The 18,884-nt window shown below is 32.7% G+C and overlaps 1 protein-coding gene across 1 annotated transcript; it reads left to right on the top strand.

Moving 5' to 3' along the window:
• Positions 1-13,840: 13,840 nt before the first annotated feature.
• On the top strand, positions 13,841-15,575 carry LOC131614278 (zinc finger protein ZAT5-like). The gene has a single exon (XM_058885890.1). It carries the CDS (start codon positions 13,969-13,971, stop codon positions 15,145-15,147), a length of 1,179 nt encoding a protein of 392 aa, XP_058741873.1. The 5' UTR covers positions 13,841-13,968; the 3' UTR covers positions 15,148-15,575.
• The last annotated feature ends 3,309 nt before the right edge of the window (positions 15,576-18,884 follow it).

The raw sequence follows: 18,884 nt of genomic DNA, 5'->3' as shown, positions 1-18,884 counted from the left end.
ATGGCAATTTGAAAAATAAGACTATAATTACTAAAGCTCTTTGTCTTCTTGATGATATTTTGTGTGCTTCTCACAACAAAGCTAACCAACTCTAACTAAATTAAAAAACAGTTACCCTGTTATATTAACTCTAGTAAACAAATATAACATTGTAACACATTAATACAAGCAATAATGGTTATAGAAGGCATCTTTAAAGAAAACTTAAGCTAACAGTTCCTACACATCTCTTTCCGAAGTCAATAGCTACCACATGACTCCAATTAAGTATCTAACAGCTTGCATGCCACTTTCATTAAAATGAGGCCTAAAACAATACTTATTGAGAGGCCTAATTTCTCTTGAAGTAAACATGTTTTAATTGTACAAAGAAAAACAAACCTTTCAACCTACTGCTCGTTTAGGATGTAAGGATTTCAAGTCTATTGCATAAGGATTGCGGCCAAAAAGGGGTTTAGTGCCTTTCCCGTGGGTTGGTCCTGCGCTTCATGTGTCCTATGTTTGTTACATCATCATCCCCACATAATCGACACAACCATATAGCTAAATCTTAGGCTCAACTAGCAAGCTAGTCCTTACAAGACTCACCTTATCTCTCAAACAAGTTGAAATGGAAATTATAATTCCAATTTATTGAAATCAGGTGGTTTAATTGCGTTATGGATTCTAAGGGAGAGATTGTTTCACATATACAAATACTATTGTGAAGTATATGTAATTGGAATTCTCATATGTGTGATTCACATTTTCACAAATTATGCAAAAGTACTTTTTATTCTTAAGAATACGATTTTTAATTTTTTTTTTTTATTCTCATATGATGACAATCTTGTATTCTTATGAGAATATAAAATAAGCAATCATAATTTCTCACTCTCATTATTTTAATTCATTTTTTCTTGTGTAAATTGGAGATGTATTTCTCTCCATCAGTTTTTTGACATTATAGTTCAATTAATTTTTCATGTAGTGAGGAAGATTAGATTTTATGGCCCAATTTATTTAAGGTGGATGTATCTAGTAAAACAATACACAAAGATCTTTGAAGGATATATGGAGAATCTTCACCGTGCATAAACTTTGACCATTGAAAGGTATAACACAGAAGAAGATATTGAATTTTGTTCAAACAATTTTTCAAAAGAAGATTCTATAGAATTCCTAAGCGTCGTCATGAATGAAGATATGAAGGTAGAGAATAACGAAAGACTTATGAAGGAAAAATTCCCTCGGATGAAAGACTTATGAAGGAAAAATTCCCTAGGATGAATAAAATATCTAAACTGTACTTTAGGGTCATTGAAGTGATTTGGGATATCGATTATGTTAAATTTTAAAGTTTCTTTATTTAAATGCAAGTGGATTGACAGTAACACCAGTGTACAAATCAATGAATTAAGATTTACACAGGTTGACCTTCGCAAGGCAACTTATATGGATGAACCTTTCATCATGGAAACCGATCAAGAAAACTGTTTTATGTCATGATCCTTATGACAAAAGGTGATTAGTTATTCTCTAATGAAAACACATTCCTACTAGTGATGAAAAATCAAAATTTAACTCCTGATATTTTTGAGACCCCTTCTTTCTCAACACACGTGCGTACCGTACCTCATATGAAGAAATTGATTCAAATGATGTGCATGCTATTTGTTATGATCATCAAAATAAGATATGGGAAAACTAACAAGTAGATATTTTTTTATTGTTTATTCATAATTTATTGTTTTTATATTTAATATTTATAGTTATAATTGTATGCCATTGGTGTTATTCTTTTTTGTTTAAACATATAGATGAACGATTCATACAACACACCTCTTGCAATTAAGGTTCCTCTAGTCAGTGTAGCCGTAAAAAATTGAGACTGAGGCCATTGGATTGACCCAGCTCGTATTTCAGTGAAAGTCGCCACCGCGCTTTATTGTTTCTAAAGGAAATGGGAAAAAGAGTGAAATAAAATCCAAAGAAGTTTTTAAATTAAAACTAATAAAATAAACATAGATCTTAGGTTTCGAGGGTTGGTTATGCAAGGGGAAGGTATTAGCACCCCTCAGACCTGTAGTACTCTATAGGAACCTCTTTGAAAATATCTTTGTTATTGTTATTATTTATGTGTTTTGTGAAATAGGGTGAGATAGTGACAAAAGAGTTTTAAAATTGTGCTCGGCAAGAAATCGCATCTTGTGCCTACACACCCCTTTAACGATAGGAAAGTCAGTGAATTTTTAGTTCCTCTTAAAAGGAAAACAAAGAGCCAAAATGGCAAAAATCATTTTGGGTGTTGAGCTTTAACAATATGCAACAGGTTTTTAAATATTAAGCTTTAACAATACTTAACAAGTTTTTAAAATATGTCAAGCTTTAACAATAGAAGGCAAGGGTGATTTTAAAATAGTTGATTTAAAAATGGTTGAGCTTTAACAATACAAAACCAGGTTTAAAACAAAGAGAAAATGCTAAGTTTTAACAATACAAACCACAAAGTAAAAGGAGAAGGGAAAGAGAGGGAGTACCTTGACAATTTTAGTCAATACTATCTCATTCCTTTGAATTTTTTAGCAACATTGAGGAATCAAACATCTCAAGCAAGCATTAAGGGTGTGTAACTCAAGTGGTGTGTGAGACATGACATATGTATCATGAATACAATCAAAGGTGAGTTGAGATATCAATGTATACAAACAAACTCAAGTATACATATCATGTATGTATGAGTATGATGTGATGATTTATGAATGGTGGAGATTATGTGGGAATTCTCCTACATGAATCACAAAGCTTGACAATTTTGGATCTGGATTGTCTTCAATGATAACAGTTATGTCTCGATCGTCTGGGTTGATGAATCTGGCGCTCTGAAAGATCTCATGCAAAGTCTTGTCATAGCTTACTGTTTCTGACCTCTTTCGTTTTGACATTCGAGGTAAAGATCCTAGCCCACTCTTATTTTTATTGTTAGGAAGCTTAATAACTTGTCCCCAACCTTCATACAATCCTTGTTCAACAAACTCTTGGGCATCTTTCCTAGAAGAGATAAATGCATCAACCTTCTTATCTTGCACATAGTTGACAATTTCTAAGGCTTGGAACTGAGTTCCAATTTCTTCAATATTTGCGTAAATATTTTGAAAAGATGATAATTGGCTGATAATCATCGTATGTTCTCCATAAAGAGTCACCAATTTGTCATTCACAACAAACTTCAGCATTTGGTGGAGAGTAGAGGTTACAACTCCAGCACTATGGATCCATTGTTTTCGCAGCAGATAGCTGTAGACGGGATAAATATCCATTAAATGTAACCATAATGTTCATTTTATTCAATCGAAAATAACTTAAATTTTTTTCACTAACAATTAATCTTTCACATCTAGAGAGGAGAATGGTACAACACTACTGTGGGTTGGACATATAATTAGTGACATGTCGAATTATACATAGTATCGTTATTGGTTTTCTCTTTTGATTTTGTTGTCTTCATCTTCATCATCTCTAAATTTTGAGTTATGTCATACCAGGAAGAAATGAATTTCAATATATTGAATGATTTGATGGGCAGATGATAGATCGATAAAATGAATTAATTCAAAGCTATGGGCCTAAAACTATGGATCGCCCCGTAAAAAGTGAACGAGGCGGGGCAGGATCACGGACACCGTTGGGTATATCAAACTTAGAAAATAATAATTTTTTTAATTAAACATAAGTAGTAGCAATACCTTTTTTTATGGGAAAAACTATTTCATTAAGAGAAAAGCCAAGAGGCATTACAAACAACAATAGACTTATGGTATAGGACAAACCCCATCCATAATTGAGGAGTATCTAAGACATTACACATAGATTTATCAAAAGCTAAAGGAATACAACCAAACCAGAAACAACAACATATCATCAAATCATCAACTCTTGTAAGAGCCCCATTAGTGACAATATAAGAATGAGAATCTATTGTCTTTTTCCAAATCCAATTAAGAATGATTTCTTTGACTTGTGTATGCGCATATCGACTTCCTTTGTTCTCATGATTGTCCATTTTCATGGAAAGCTCAAAACTTTGTTGTTGACCAAAGCATAAAATAGACAACATAAAGACATAAAAAACTAGATCTGAAAGAGGGACAAAATACAACCTGTTGTTAAACCACGACGGATTTGGGGGTGCGCGAATCGTAGCCATGAGAGCATAAACAGAGGAGAGGGGCGGCTTTGAGATGTTAAGACCAACCTTGAGGATATTTTCATCTTCTAGTAGTGGTGGTGGCTCAGGCGGCGGCCAGTTCAACAGAGAGGAGGATGGTTGAATGGTGGTTTGCAGTGGAAAGAGGGAAAATCCCATGAGGGGTTTAGATCTGATGAACGTATGAGAGTGGGGTTGGGTGAAAGAGGGATTACCCTTCATAGAGGGAGGAGTGACCACTATAAAAGTGGTAGATGAGAGCCACCATGAAGGTGGGGGACAACCACCAACAAATCCTAAAGGTTTGAGAAGAGGTATTCTAGAGAGAAGAGAAAGCATCTCTCTCTTGGTTTTTAATCCTTTTGCTATAGTAGAAATACCTACAATAAGCTAAAATATATTGATCTGAGTCAGCTTTGCCATGTTGGATACATCAAACATGGTTTGCGTTATCTTCTTGTATAAAGGTTTGAGTTGGAATTTCATGAGTCAAATATCAATCTACTTCCTCTAATTTATATATGAAATACACAATCTTTCATTTGTCACCATTCCTTGAAACAAAATCATCATCCTCTTCATTCATATATTCATTTCCCACCTGCTTATTTAGTTTCATTATACACATGTTAAACACTATCTTATATTCATTTCCAAATTTCTTAACTTTTTGGTGGGTACCTTCCAAGTGGTCCTACTCCATTTGCATGTATTACATAATTGATTCTTCCAAAAAAAAAAAAGTTTCCTTGTTTTTTTTGTTGATGATGAGATAGTTGTTGTTGTTGTCCTCGTGAATTCTAAACTTGCATATGATTATTGCTCTACCAAAATTTGCATGCTCTTTGTACCCCGAATTATACTTGCCAAAGTAAGGGTTACTGTTCAAATTTTTCATAGAATTTTCTTCTTCCACTAGAAATCTTTTGTAGTTGCATAGGTCACTCATGTGACCACTACCACAATAGGCACACATAATATTTGCCTTTGATGTTGATATAGAGGTTGTATCCAAAATTATTTTGACAATTTTATGACAGGTGTTGCAAAGAACTTAAACAACATAACTGTCTAGTAAAGAAAACTAAAATTAAAAACAAAAAATAAAATAAAATAAAATCTAGTTCTAAAAATAAAATAAAATCTAGTTCTAAAAATAAAATAAAATTTGAATAAATTGGAAAAGCAAAAATTTCCTAAATAAAAACTAAATCAAATGAAAATCAAATCCTAAGTTAAAGATAAATCAAATTTCCGGGTTATAAATAAATCTAATGAAAATAAAATTCCTAAGTTAATGCTTAAATTAGGGAAAACCAAATCCTACCTAAAAATAAAAAAAGATTGGACTAGATCATAACTAAAATTTGAAAAACAGAATAAGGTAAGAAAATGTATATTTCATAATAGAAAATAAAATAAAAATATAATTTAAAATGCGCTAACACTTAAGTATAATCGATTATTGTTGCCGTGTTGAAGTGATAAAATATCTTCGACTACAACGCTATTTTGTTGGAGTATAGATTGCAGTCGCAATAATTGTGCCAACAAAAATCACAGAGTGGCAAGTAAAATAATTGTATTCACAAAGATGGCCGTACAAATACAAGGTGAATTCACTTATGAAATAAACACACTGTGAGAGCAACATAAGGTTGAAAAATATAATAAAAACGATTATGTTCCCCTTTCGACTTATATACTCCTAGATGTAAGAATTCCTATGAATATTCATGTAATGAATATGATTTAATTATGACATTTTACAAATACGAAATTACAACCTCGCAAGCCTCTTGATGTTGGGAGTCTCCAATCGCAAGGTGACTTGCTTTGTGAAAGCAACCCCTAGGGAGTCTCCAATCACAATTACAAAGGTCTTATGGCACATAAAATAAGAACATAATTAAACATGAAATTACACCCATTAAGCCCCCTCGATACTAGGAGTCTCAAATCATAAGGATGCCTAATTTGTGAAAACAACTCCAAGATACCAGGAGTCTCTGGTAGCTAAGAAAAACGTTTTATACTGCGTAAAACTAGGCTAATGGTCGTAATTATTCTCGTCACTGTTGGGTCATCATGAGGGGGAAACATTCATATTGGATCAAACACTCACCCAAAGGCCAAAGACTCCCATAAATAAGTGAGAGAGACACCATATATTCACCAAAAACCTTAAGGTAATAGGTGTATGTGTCTTCTCACTTATAAAGTGTTCAACCTGCCATATAAAATTTCCTAAGGAAAACATGGATTAAATATATCGAGTATAGGCGAATCATGGACATATGGCATGTTATGTTTTTATTATAATAATAAGGAGTGGGAGTGGAAGGACTTACGAGGTGACAACCTCAATGAGACCTGTCCAGTTATCTAATTGTCTCACATGTAGGATATAGGTGGGTGTCCATTGTATGATATTGGGTGATTCACTTATGTACATGGCCTTGGTGATAGACCCTCGTGTGAGTGTTACCAAATGTATATAGAGACACAAAATCTTTATTGGGCACCAGATACATGAGTTATCCCTTCAGTCAGATGTGGGATTTATAACGATCCCAATCCCAATGTATGATTCTGATTGTAAGCTCATGAAGCATGAACTAGAATTATCGTGAGATAGAGTATAACAATCAATGATTTGCATGCCATACTTGACAATTTAGTACTACCTCTTCAGTCCATGACCTGCAAGCTACATGGGAGAATTACACTCTCAGCTTATTTTTAAATGTAGGGAAGACCCTAAGTGGTCATGACATTGTATCTGATATAAGAGTTAACTAAGTCTTAGTTGTTAGGCGAATGTGGCTTTTCTAGAGGGGGTGAATATATTCCCAATTAAAAGTTTAGGTAAAAATCTTGTTTTAAAACATTTTTAACTATGGATAGTGGAACACGCTCGGATAAAATCATCTAATTCGAACCGTTATCGAAAAACTGAGATATGCGTTAAAAACCTATAAACATGAAATGATAATGAAAAGTTATTGAATCAATATATTTCATTAATCACCACAATCCGATTGAATTAAAACACACAAGTAATCAATTTCTAATGAAATGATTTAAACAAAACTAAGTGAAGCAATTTATCTAAACACTTATTGTGCTATCAGTTTTGACCAGAATTTTCTTAAGGTTTTGTTGATATGATATCCAATTACAATTACAAAGATTGTAATCGACACAAGAAGATAGTTTTTAAATAACAACAAATTAAACTAATACTATAAATTGCACAATTTTATGAGTTGATAATTTGCTATTGAAAGTAAATTAGAGAGAGAGAGCGAGAGAGAGAGAGAGAGAGAGGACACAAGGATTTGTTTAGGTAGTTCACCAATCATTATAGAAGGAAATGCATATGGCAGGGTTGATGATGTTGAAGCTCACCTGTTGGAGAAATTCTGAGCCCCCGACCTACATTTCACATGGACTCAAGAAGGAGTCTTGATCATCAAGATGAGTATTATGTGTGATGTTAGAAAGAAAGTAAGGAAAGCCCAATTGTCATATGTAAATCTACAGTCTAGGGTTAGACATTCAGGTTTCACTTGATCAATAAACAAAGTTATTTATTCAATGGAAGTATGTGCATACCATATGACTAAGAGCTAAAGAGGGTAATTATAGAGGAAGCTCACAAGAGTATTTTCACCATTCATCATGGTACTTCTAAGATACACCATGATCTAAATAAGGATTTATGGTGTCTGGGAATGAAAAATGACATAGCGGGATTCGTGGCTAGATATGTCGAGTATCAATAAGTGAAGGTTAAACACTTGAGTTTGGATGGTATGTTGCAACCAATAAGGAAACATGAGTGGAAGTGGGAGAATATCTCTATGGACTTCATAATAGGATCACCTTGTACTCTTGGAATTCATGACTCAAATTTGGGAAATAGTGGATAGATTGATCATGTCGAATCATTTACTACCGGTCAAGACTACTTATAATGTTCCCCATATAACAAGGATCTTCATTTCAAAGATCGTAGGGTTGCATGGTCTACTTACGAGATTTGTATCTGATCGAGACCCGGAGTTCATATATATCTTTTTTAGGGTTTTCCAACTTGCAATGAGAACGAGATTGAATCTTAGTACAACTAACCATCCTCTGTCTGATGGCTAAATGGATAGACCATTAATACCATAAAGGATATGCAAAGGGCTTGTATCTTGGAGAGTGGAGGAAGTTGGAATCAACATTTTCCTTTGATTGAATTTGCCACACTTTTAGACTCGTTTTCCATGACTTTCCATCTTGGTAATGGGGGTTCTGGAATGATTCTTGCGTGATAGATAACTCTGTCTCATCAGTGCTTTTCTCCTTAGCATACATGGAATTCTTCTCCATGTCACTTTCTTAACCCTTGACGTAGCATTTCACCCTTACCTTTATCTTCTCCATTGAATCAGAGAGCTTATTGGCGAGGTATTAGTTGAAGTGATCGACCTTTAAGCCGTTTTGAAAATCTTCTTCAAATATATCTTGATTAGGAATCTCCATTTTGACGGGGGGCTTCGTTGAAAAATGACGGGTATTCAGACAGGGGGCTCAAAGTGACTATGTCTCACGTTAAAAAGGCTCGTGGTAGACACTTTACGATGCTTGTTAGGAATAAAAATGGTGATCATCTTCCTAGATAGATCTTGATAGCGTGTTACAAAGAATCTAGAGATATTCATGTACCATGGTAAGTTCGCCTCGTTCAGGGTCTCGTTGCGGTTATAATCTTCATATGTGTGTTGAAGGTAGTGAGATGTTCTTGGGGATCACTCTTTCAATTAAACACTACCAATAAACATTTTGTGTTTGCTGGACCTAGAGCTATAACACTTATGATGTTCCATAAACATTTCTTAAGAATGAAGCCTCTCTCAGATCACATTTTTAGTGACAATTGAAAAATAGAAATATTTCTTGTATTTAGGTAAGTTTTATCTTATTTCAAACTAAATTTTTTGTACAATATAATCGATCAAATTTTAAAAAGTAAAATATAAAAATGGGAGCTGAAGTCAGTAAATCATGAGTTAGTGTTTGTTGTTAATTATATGTAGGGACAGGAATAGGCCAGACAAACTAAGAGGGGTCTACCACCAAACCTACATAGATCAAGGTCTGGCAAGAATTTTTTTTAATAGAAAATGCCTAAGATTTTTATAAACATATTTAGTTAAATAGACTAGGCCACATGTCTTACAAAAAAACTTTTGAATCTATTAGGTCGGCCTATCTTAATAAATTTCAATAAATTTATTATTTTTATTTTATATTTTATACTTTATATTAAAATACAAAAGTAAAGCTTAGTAATCTTGAAGAACTTGCGAAAATAAGTTGAATAAAACCTTATGAGCAATGTTATAAGTTGTTTTTATAAGTTCTTTCAAACAAATAATCTCACAAAACTTATTCTACTAGGTATGCTCAGATAAGTCAATATAAAAAAATATTTAGTCTCATTTGTACTTTTAATTTTCTAGTCTATTTAAACATTAGTTAAATTTCTTATTTACATGTGTTCAAATGATATAGGTTTTTTAAATACGCTAATAGGACATTAATTAGGCCTTCGAAAATGGTTGATTCAAGCCGAAAAATAAACCTATGATAAGTTATAGGCGAGACTTAAACTTTAATTTTTTTTAGTAAACTAAACTTAGTCTTGACAAAGCTTAATTCAGCCCAACTTATTCCAACTTATAATTTATATGAAATGAGTTTTTTTAACCGAAAAGTAAGTAAAAATCAAAACATTCTTTAACATTTTCTGCCTCATTTTTTTTAATTAATTACAATCCACGAGTCCCGTCAAATTTATATAATTTAGTGAGAGGTATGTGAATTTTAATCAATCATAAAATATGTTAGAAAATAGGAATTCGTATCACTCTATATTAAAATTAGAGTTTGAATTAATTAATTCCTATAAAAATTAATTTGTAAGGTAAGAGGAGTTCATCTATATAATTTTTTTTATAAGACTATTCGTAACCAATAAAGTGTTTGAAATTTTCTCAATATAATTAAAGTGTGTTAGATATCATAATGTATGTATGTTAAAAGAATTCCCTTAATTTCAATTTACTATTTAATACAATTATGGCATAAAATTAAGAGAAAAAAAGTGTGGGAAGCTATAGTTAATTAGCACAAGAAGTCCATGGAATAAATGTAAAAAATGTGTGGTGATGCAGAGATGACAGAGTAGAAAAGGTAGCATAATATAAGGGAAGGGATCACCGCAGATTCCGTGGTTCCAGCCTTGCACTCCAATTAATCATCTCGTGCACAAATCTTTCATCCAAAGTAATGGCTAGCTTATTGCTTCTCTAAAGATAGTGTATATATCATCCTCTATCTTACACTCTACATGTATATTATCTCTCATTCTTCAACCATAACGTGTTACCAACTATACTACAACCATTTTTTTTGGTTGTAACTCATCACTTATTCATTAAAATATTCCTTAAATTTGAAACAATCATTAGGTTCATTGATGATAACTTGGATTTTGGCTATAGATAGTAAGTAACCAACAAGATTAATTGTGGGCGGGCATGAATTCTAGAATTCAACATGTCACACATTTTCTGTGGTCTAGATCACAAAGTAGAGAGTGAGGGGATTTATAGAAACCTTCATGTTTATTCTTATCTCTTTTTTCTAAAGCACTTATATTGGTAAAAGTGTAATCATTCTTGGCTTTTTTCTTTCTTGTCTTTTGAACTACTTACTACTCTTGACATGATTATGATCAAAGGGCTTTTGATTAACAACATCAAAAATATGATATGATAAAAGAGTTGGATAATAATATTTTATGATAATGATATAGTAGAAAATTATTCTATCACCTATTTGGTATATACACAAAAAGAAAGTAGAAAATTATTTTATTGTTTTATATTTTTGATACATATTTGATTGTAAAATATACATTATATTTAAATTATAAAATTATTTTTGTTTAATAATTATATTTTTTATTTTTAGTACGAATAAATTAAAAAATGTATAAAATTTTAAAAGTAATTAAATACTATTAGATAAATGTTTAAAAAATATTGTCACAATTTAATAAATAATATATTTTTCTTTGAATCACGAGTAATTATATTATATATTATGTTCTTGAAATGTTTATAAATAGTTTTAACTTTAAATATACCAATAGTTTTGGACTAGTCCAATTATCTTAATTGGCTCAATCCACCTATGAGTGTGAAGAGGCCCAATAAACGTTGGCCCACTCCATGAGGTAAGAAGAGGAAGAATCTTCTCTTCGACCGAGCACGGCTTATCAATGGATTCCCTGCAATCTAGGATTATCCGAGCACGCTGGATATTTGTCCCGGCCAACGGCTAGTTCCTCTTGCTCGACTAGGCAAGACCTAATCAACAGGTTCCTATATTTTGGGCCTTGGAATTACGCCTAGGCCCATAAATATAGGCCGACCTAGTCCAACACCTAAGAGAACATTATAAATAGTCCTCTACACTTAGAGGATAAGGTAATCCAAATTTTGCTCAAAAACTTCATACTTTCTGTTATACATTTGTTTTCTTTCTTTCGCATCGGAGCATCTTGCAGGTACAACATTTTTTCCTCAACCATCACCGAAGATCAAGCCGCCGTCGCTGGCCATCTGTTCCAACTCTTCCCAAACACTAATTGTTCATAAATTAATTTTTATATTTTGATATTTTAGTAAAAGTAATTTATTGGTTAAAAATCAAAAACATGATAGGACTTAAAACCTAATACATCAAAAAATTAGAAAAAAATTATAATTAAACATGTTCAGTCATTCTTTAAAAAAACTTCTAAAAACACGAATAGAAAGTGGATCTCACCTAATGTCATAATCAATAAAAAAGCTTACACTCACTGATTTATTTTAATACTAATATTCAATCGAGAGAATGTTTTCTCACACTAAAAAAATCCATAAAATTCACTAATTTAATATACAAAATACTTTATATTAAATATACACAAGATTTAATATTCATTTTAAATTTTCTATATTTTACATTCCATTTGTTTGTTTCAAAAAAAATATATCAAATTAACATATTTGAATATTGGTATATGTTTGTGTTTATGTTTTACAATTTTTTGACAAGATTAGGTGAATTTTATAATAGACGCGTCTTTGATTAAAATATTTATCGTTTTGCGCGTAACATTTCAATAAGATGTTTGAAATCATACTTGAAACATATCTTCACGCGTCATTGATTAGAATATTTATCGTTTTGTGCGCAATGTTTTAATAAGATGTTTGGAATCACACTTGAAACCTATCTATCACGCATCTTTGATTAGAATATTTATCGTTTTGCACATAACATTTTAATAAGATGTTTGGAGTCGTACTTGAAACCTATCTATTATGCGTCTTTGATAAGAATATTTATCGTTTTATGCATAACATTTTAATAAGATGTTTGAAATCATACTTAAAACCTATCGATCACGCGTCTTTGATTTGAATATTTATCATTTTGCGCGTAACGTTTTAACAAGATGTTTGAAACCATACTTAAAACCTATCTATCACACTATTCACCTCTAGCAGACATAGTTTCAAGTCTACAGAATGTCGTCAGATGCCAAACATTTTTGAACCGACTTTAAAAGTGAATATCACGCTTTACACTCATCTTAAAAATTGTGTGAAATTATAAAAGAAAAAATTATATATCGTGTCTAAAAAAAATAATCTGTAATTCGTATCTTTAAATTTTTAAAATTTTATCTTTTTTAAATTTAATAGAGTTGATTACACGCATGCATTTATTATTAAAAATTTAAAATTAAATTAAAATATTTATCATTTATAATGTATGTTGAAAAACCTAATTAACATTAAATAGTGTATCTCAAAATCAATACTTAAAATCTAATATTAAAATAAAATAAAATAAAATAATATCTTTGGTATGAAATAGCTATCTCTAAAGATAAAGTTTTCCATGCATTCACCCAAAATTACATGGTGCAAAACTACAACCTACTAAACCTTTTGTGGTTTAGATACAAAAAGCCAGTGAAGTGAAAAAGATTGAGAGGTTGGTGTAAGATACAAGCAACCCATATATAGAGAATCGATTCACCCCATGAATATGAGTTGTGGTAATTAGTAAATAGTAATTACTAATTACTGATAAAACATGCAAGATAGTAATTAATTAGAATGAGAGATATAAATTAATTAATTAAAAAGAGTTATTAGCATGCTAATATCTTTGCCACCAAGCTTTTGGTTGGAGTAGTTTCATTTCATTTGGTGAAGTGCGTTGGCAAAGTGTGAGAAAGAGAGTGTGAGACGGACTCTATCTATATATGTCCACTCTGCCACACTCTCCATATTTGGTCACTTTCTGTTAATTTTTTTCATTATTTTTGGGTTCTTTTTTTTCTTTAGTTAATTTTCTCTCTACCTATATTCTCTCTCAAATTTTTTTCCTTTTCTTAACTTGTCTATAAATAAACACTTGTTCTATTCACAAATCAATCACAGTTACTGTATTGGGTGGCTTTTGACTCCCCTAACCCAATCCCTTTCTCTTTCTCTTTCTATATATAAATAAATAACCACTCTCCTTTCTATATGCTACCTTACATTACATTACAATTCTCCTAACCCCTCTCTCTTTCTCTCTTAACTTTTAAGGTTAAGGTTCATTTCAACTTATTCTCTCTCTCTATCTATCATTCTCTCTTAATCCAAATCAAAATGGAACCTGCCCATGATCATCATCAACATAATCATCATCAACATGATCATCATCAGCATGATCATCATCAACATGATCATCAACAGCAGCAACAACAACAACAACAACAACTCTCTTTAGCCTCTAAGGAACTCAGCAATATCATCAAAGGGAAAAGAACCAAAAGGGTTAGGCCACAATCTCCTATTCCTTTTTCCATCACTGCTAATTCTTCAACTGGTGAAGGAGGTGGAGCAACAGGTGAAAGAGAAGATTGTTACAACAATGGTGATGATGTTGTCAACAACAACAATATCAATGTCATCCATAACAACAACAATACCTCTCCGACAACATCTTATGTTGAAGAGAAACAGGACAGTGTTATGGATGATGAAGAACATGATATGGCAAACTGTTTGATTCTATTGGCACAGGGACAATCTAAGGAATCGCCGAAAACTACTGATGAATTAGACGGTGGAATGATGAACTATGCGAAATACAGCAGTAGAAAGTTCATGGAAGCTGCTAGTTTGGATTCTGGAAGAGCTGGTTTCTATGTCTATGAATGCAAAACATGTAACAGAACTTTTCCTTCTTTTCAAGCACTTGGCGGCCATAGAGCGAGTCACAAAAAGCCGAAAGCATTAGCAATTGCTCAAGAGAGGAAACAGTTTTTCGATGATGATCAAGAGTTTCAATTCAAGCCGAATCATAAACCAATTTCCCTTCAATTGAATAACAATGGTAAGGGAAATCTATACGGCGGAAACAGCAACCACAACAACAGCACCAACAACAACAAGTCTAAGGTTCATGAGTGTTCCATTTGTGGTTCTGAATTCACATCTGGACAAGCACTCGGTGGGCACATGAGGCGCCACCGCGCCCCGGTGGGGACATCAACTGCCAACACCACACTGTCATTGACACCAATGGCTTTAGAGCCTGATGAAGATCATCAACCTAGAAAGAAAAGGAATGTTCTGTCTTTGGATTTGGATCTCAACCTTCCTGCACCTGAAGATGATCAGAAAGAATCAAAGTTTGCCTTTGCTTCCAAGCAACACCAACAACAACATGGCCAAAAACAACAACAGCAGCAACAACAACAGCAACAACAGCAACAACAGCAGCAACAGCAGCAAACAAATCTTGTCTTCTCGGCACCAGCTTTGGTAGATTGTCATTACTAAGACAAGTGATAAGGTTTCGGTTTTGGATTCAACAAGATGATCAACAGATATCTATATCAGTATATCTGTTGATCATCGATATATAAATCTAGAAATATATTTGATGTATGATCTTATATTCTTTTGATTCTCATTCAACTTGAACAAGCACCTGATAATTTTTATAAATTCAGTTGTTTATTGAAGAATTTTTATAGTTTGTTCTCTTAAAAAAGACCTCAACAACAAGTCATGTATAGATCATGTTGGGTAACTTTTTCATCTTTTTTATTTTCATTATTTTTATTATGGTAATTTTTTTTTTCTGTGCCAAAGAATATGATGATGTATTATGAATACAGAGAGAAAGAGAGGCATAAGGGGTTATTTATTGGTACTATGTTAAAAATGTTTGTTTAAGTTACATTGTTTTGTTTACAAGAAAGGTTCTCTAAATGTTCTGTCTCTCTGTCTGTCTCTCTCTCTTACAGTGTGTTTATTATGTGTGTGTCCCCTCATATTGGTTATGGAGATGGAATAAAAAGTGTGGAAAGCCAGTAAGTAACTGCTATTCCCACATGAATCCTCATGCTGTCCTTTTTCTCCTTTATCAATATGTTGACATTAAAAAAATACTAAGGTTGAAACATGTATATTGTAATTGAGATATTAAAAAGAAAAACAGAGATGATTAGGTATTTTTTGTTTTAATTAATCTAGATCAGGGGAGGCTACTTCATACAAGGTGAAAGAGAGTTATCATTTTTTTCTTTCCAATTTACCATAAAACTTACGTATATTCTATTGGCAGAATTTCGATCTTAAATCTAAGTTATAGATAGAGGTGTTAAATGAAGTGGGGATGAGAAGTAAGTTTTTCAATTTATTTTTAGTTCCGTGGAATTAAAAATGTGTAATAAAATTTTAGTGCGGTGGAGTAAACTTCCGATATGAAAGAGGGAATAATCTGCAAGTTAGTACCAAGAGGTATGTGAACTTTTGATAAACATACCTTAGATCTTGTGTGAGATTCATTATTATATATGAGGAGAGGTTAGATATTTTTTGTTTTTCATAGTGGTATGTACAAAACCGTTGGATGATATTCAATGGTAAAGGACAATCTCAGGTATGTATCGAATACGGGTTTGGAAGTTGCGTTTACACTACATCTCTAATATCTTATGACTTTGGATAGATGATCGAGTTGTTTTATTATTAGGTTTTTGATCGGCTCAGAACACTTTTCATCTCTACCATCCAAATTGCTCCGCTTTAGTTTTTATTTAAACATATCCATATAGTATAAATATTTATTTAAAGAATGTTAATTAAATAAATAGTAAGAGTTTAGCATTACATTTTCAAGACAAATAAAAATTGAAAATTTTAAGATTTTAGCTAAAGTTACTTTAGGGGGGGATTGATCCTTAAGTTTTATCTTTAAGGGGATTGATCCTTAAAATTTTAAGATTTTAGAGGATTGATCCTTAAGTTTTCTTTTTTAAAATTGATTGTTTAAATTATACTATGGTTGCACTTGCATCGTTGCTTTTGTTGCATTGTCATTTTTTTATGTTACATTTTGTGATTATGTAAACCACACAACCTATGTTCTACAACTATATACTACATTCATGTATATGTTCATCACTCATCCACTCGAGATAAATTATTCATTATCCTGGATTTGTAAATTCCAACCGTTACTCTTGGAAGAACTTAATGAAAGTTTTTCACGGGGATTCTTACTTGATGATGATGCAAAGTAACATCCTAATCATATGAACTAAAAACTCAATCATATTGAAATTAAGTCTCTCATAAATAAAAAAACTAACAATTATATTTTAAGAATATGCTTAATCAACCAATTTAAAGGAAGTTCTTCACGCCCTTTTTTTTCTTAACCAACCTTGCTTTTTCATAAGCAATATTTTAGAGAATTTTTTTGGCCACCTCCCAACCTTCTAGCTCACCTCTGGTGAAAAATCCAGAATACCCCTGACTTCGGAAATGAACTTCCGAAATGTAAGAAAAAGGTGTTTTCGGAGATGCATCTCCGAAAGTGCCTTTTTTTTAAAAAAATTTGACTTATTTCGGAAATGCACTTCCTGTCGCACGCTCGCGAAAAATGAACAGAGTCGCCACCAATATATTTATCCCATAAGGGAAAGGAATATCAGAAAAACCTAACAAAGGGTAAGAACAAGGTCTTGCGACCAGAGAATCAAGGTACGGGAGTCGGTTACGCGAGGGGAAGGTACTAGCACCCCTCGCGCCCATCGTACTCGATGGTATCCACCTATGTTTATTTCTATCTAAAGGGTGTGTACTATGTCTATGTCTACATGCGAATGAATGCAAAAAAGAAATACGGGGAAAAGAAGGAATATTTACAAGTGTGCTCGTTCAAGCCCCGCGACTTGATGCCTACGTATCCTTTTCAGGAATCAGAGCGCCGTAGTTCGGCTCCATAGTTTCTGTTTGTTTTTGTGTTTTTTAGTTGGGCGGTGTTAACGTTCGCGCTCCTGCATAAGGGGACAGCCTAGGATGCAATGGAGCGGAAATAACGGTGCCCTCAAGAAAGCGAGAGAAGAGAGAGAGAGAATTTGAGTGTTTCGAGGAAATCCTTTAAGCAAGGGAAACTCGAGTTACTCTTTGGTTTGTGTTTTTTAAAGGTTGGGAACTTACGCCTGAATGGAACCCTTAAGCAAGGGAGCTCCAAGCACTCGAACATCCCTTAAGCAAGAGAAGTTACAAGCTATCATTCCCTTTTTATTAGTCAAAGTATTTATTAGTCATTTTTTATGCGTTTTCTTGGTATTTTTTATGGGAGATTTATTCAAGTATTTTTAAATGGATTAAAGTTGAAAAGAAAAAGAACTAGCCTAAGAAAACTAGCCTAATATGAATGGGGAATTCTACTTATTATTATCATGGTTTCTACCTATGGTTAGGAATAGGAGAGCATGAAAAATAAAGCAAAAAGTAGGATATTGAAAATGGCATGAATAAGAACAAGTCGAAATATAGCACAAAAGTGAATTAAAAGTATTATTATTTTATGGTTTTTTATAAAAAGAATTTAAATGAGTTCAAAAGATTAATGTCAAAATTAACCCAAAATCTACTTATTTTTATGAGTTTTTCATGTCTAAAATTAATCCTAAAAGTGGCCTAAAAATCTAACAAGTATTATTGATTTTACTGTTTTTATTTATCAAAAAGTGGTGGCAAAAACTAAGAAAAGAGTAAAATCTAATATGAAAGTGGTATGGGCCAGGAGGTGTAATTTGATTTTGGGTGGTGCAATAGCAAATGGGGCGCAGGCTGAATACCATGAGGCCCAGGAGGTTTTTTTTGTAAGGCAGATTTCTTTTATGGCAAAAAAATGAGCGCGTGGTGGGCTTATTGGGGTGTGAGAAGTAGCATATTAGGCCCAAGGTTTGGTTTTGATCCATTTATTCACATTTCAGATTTTTGTTATGACTTTTAATAAACATAAAACAAATAAAACAAATTAATAAAAATAAAAGAAGAAGAGAATTTGGGGATTAGGGTTACTTGAGGGCGATTGGACTTTGCTCGTGACTCCTTCTTCCTCTTTCTTACGACGACGCGGCGGAAATTTTCTGATTTCAACTCCGATCAACTCTCTCAGTCGCCGTGAACCAACGGAAGAAAGCAAGAATCGCCCCGCTTCCCTGATTCAGGAACTCAGCGTCAATCGCACTCTCTCAGTCTCCTTCAAACGC

This window comes from Vicia villosa, linkage group LG1, assembly GCF_029867415.1.
Source record: "Vicia villosa cultivar HV-30 ecotype Madison, WI linkage group LG1, Vvil1.0, whole genome shotgun sequence".
In the NCBI taxonomy this organism is placed as follows: Eukaryota; Viridiplantae; Streptophyta; class Magnoliopsida; order Fabales; family Fabaceae; genus Vicia; species Vicia villosa.
The sequence above is the reverse complement of the archived record's forward strand: the minus strand, read 5'-3'. Positions and strand labels throughout refer to the sequence as shown.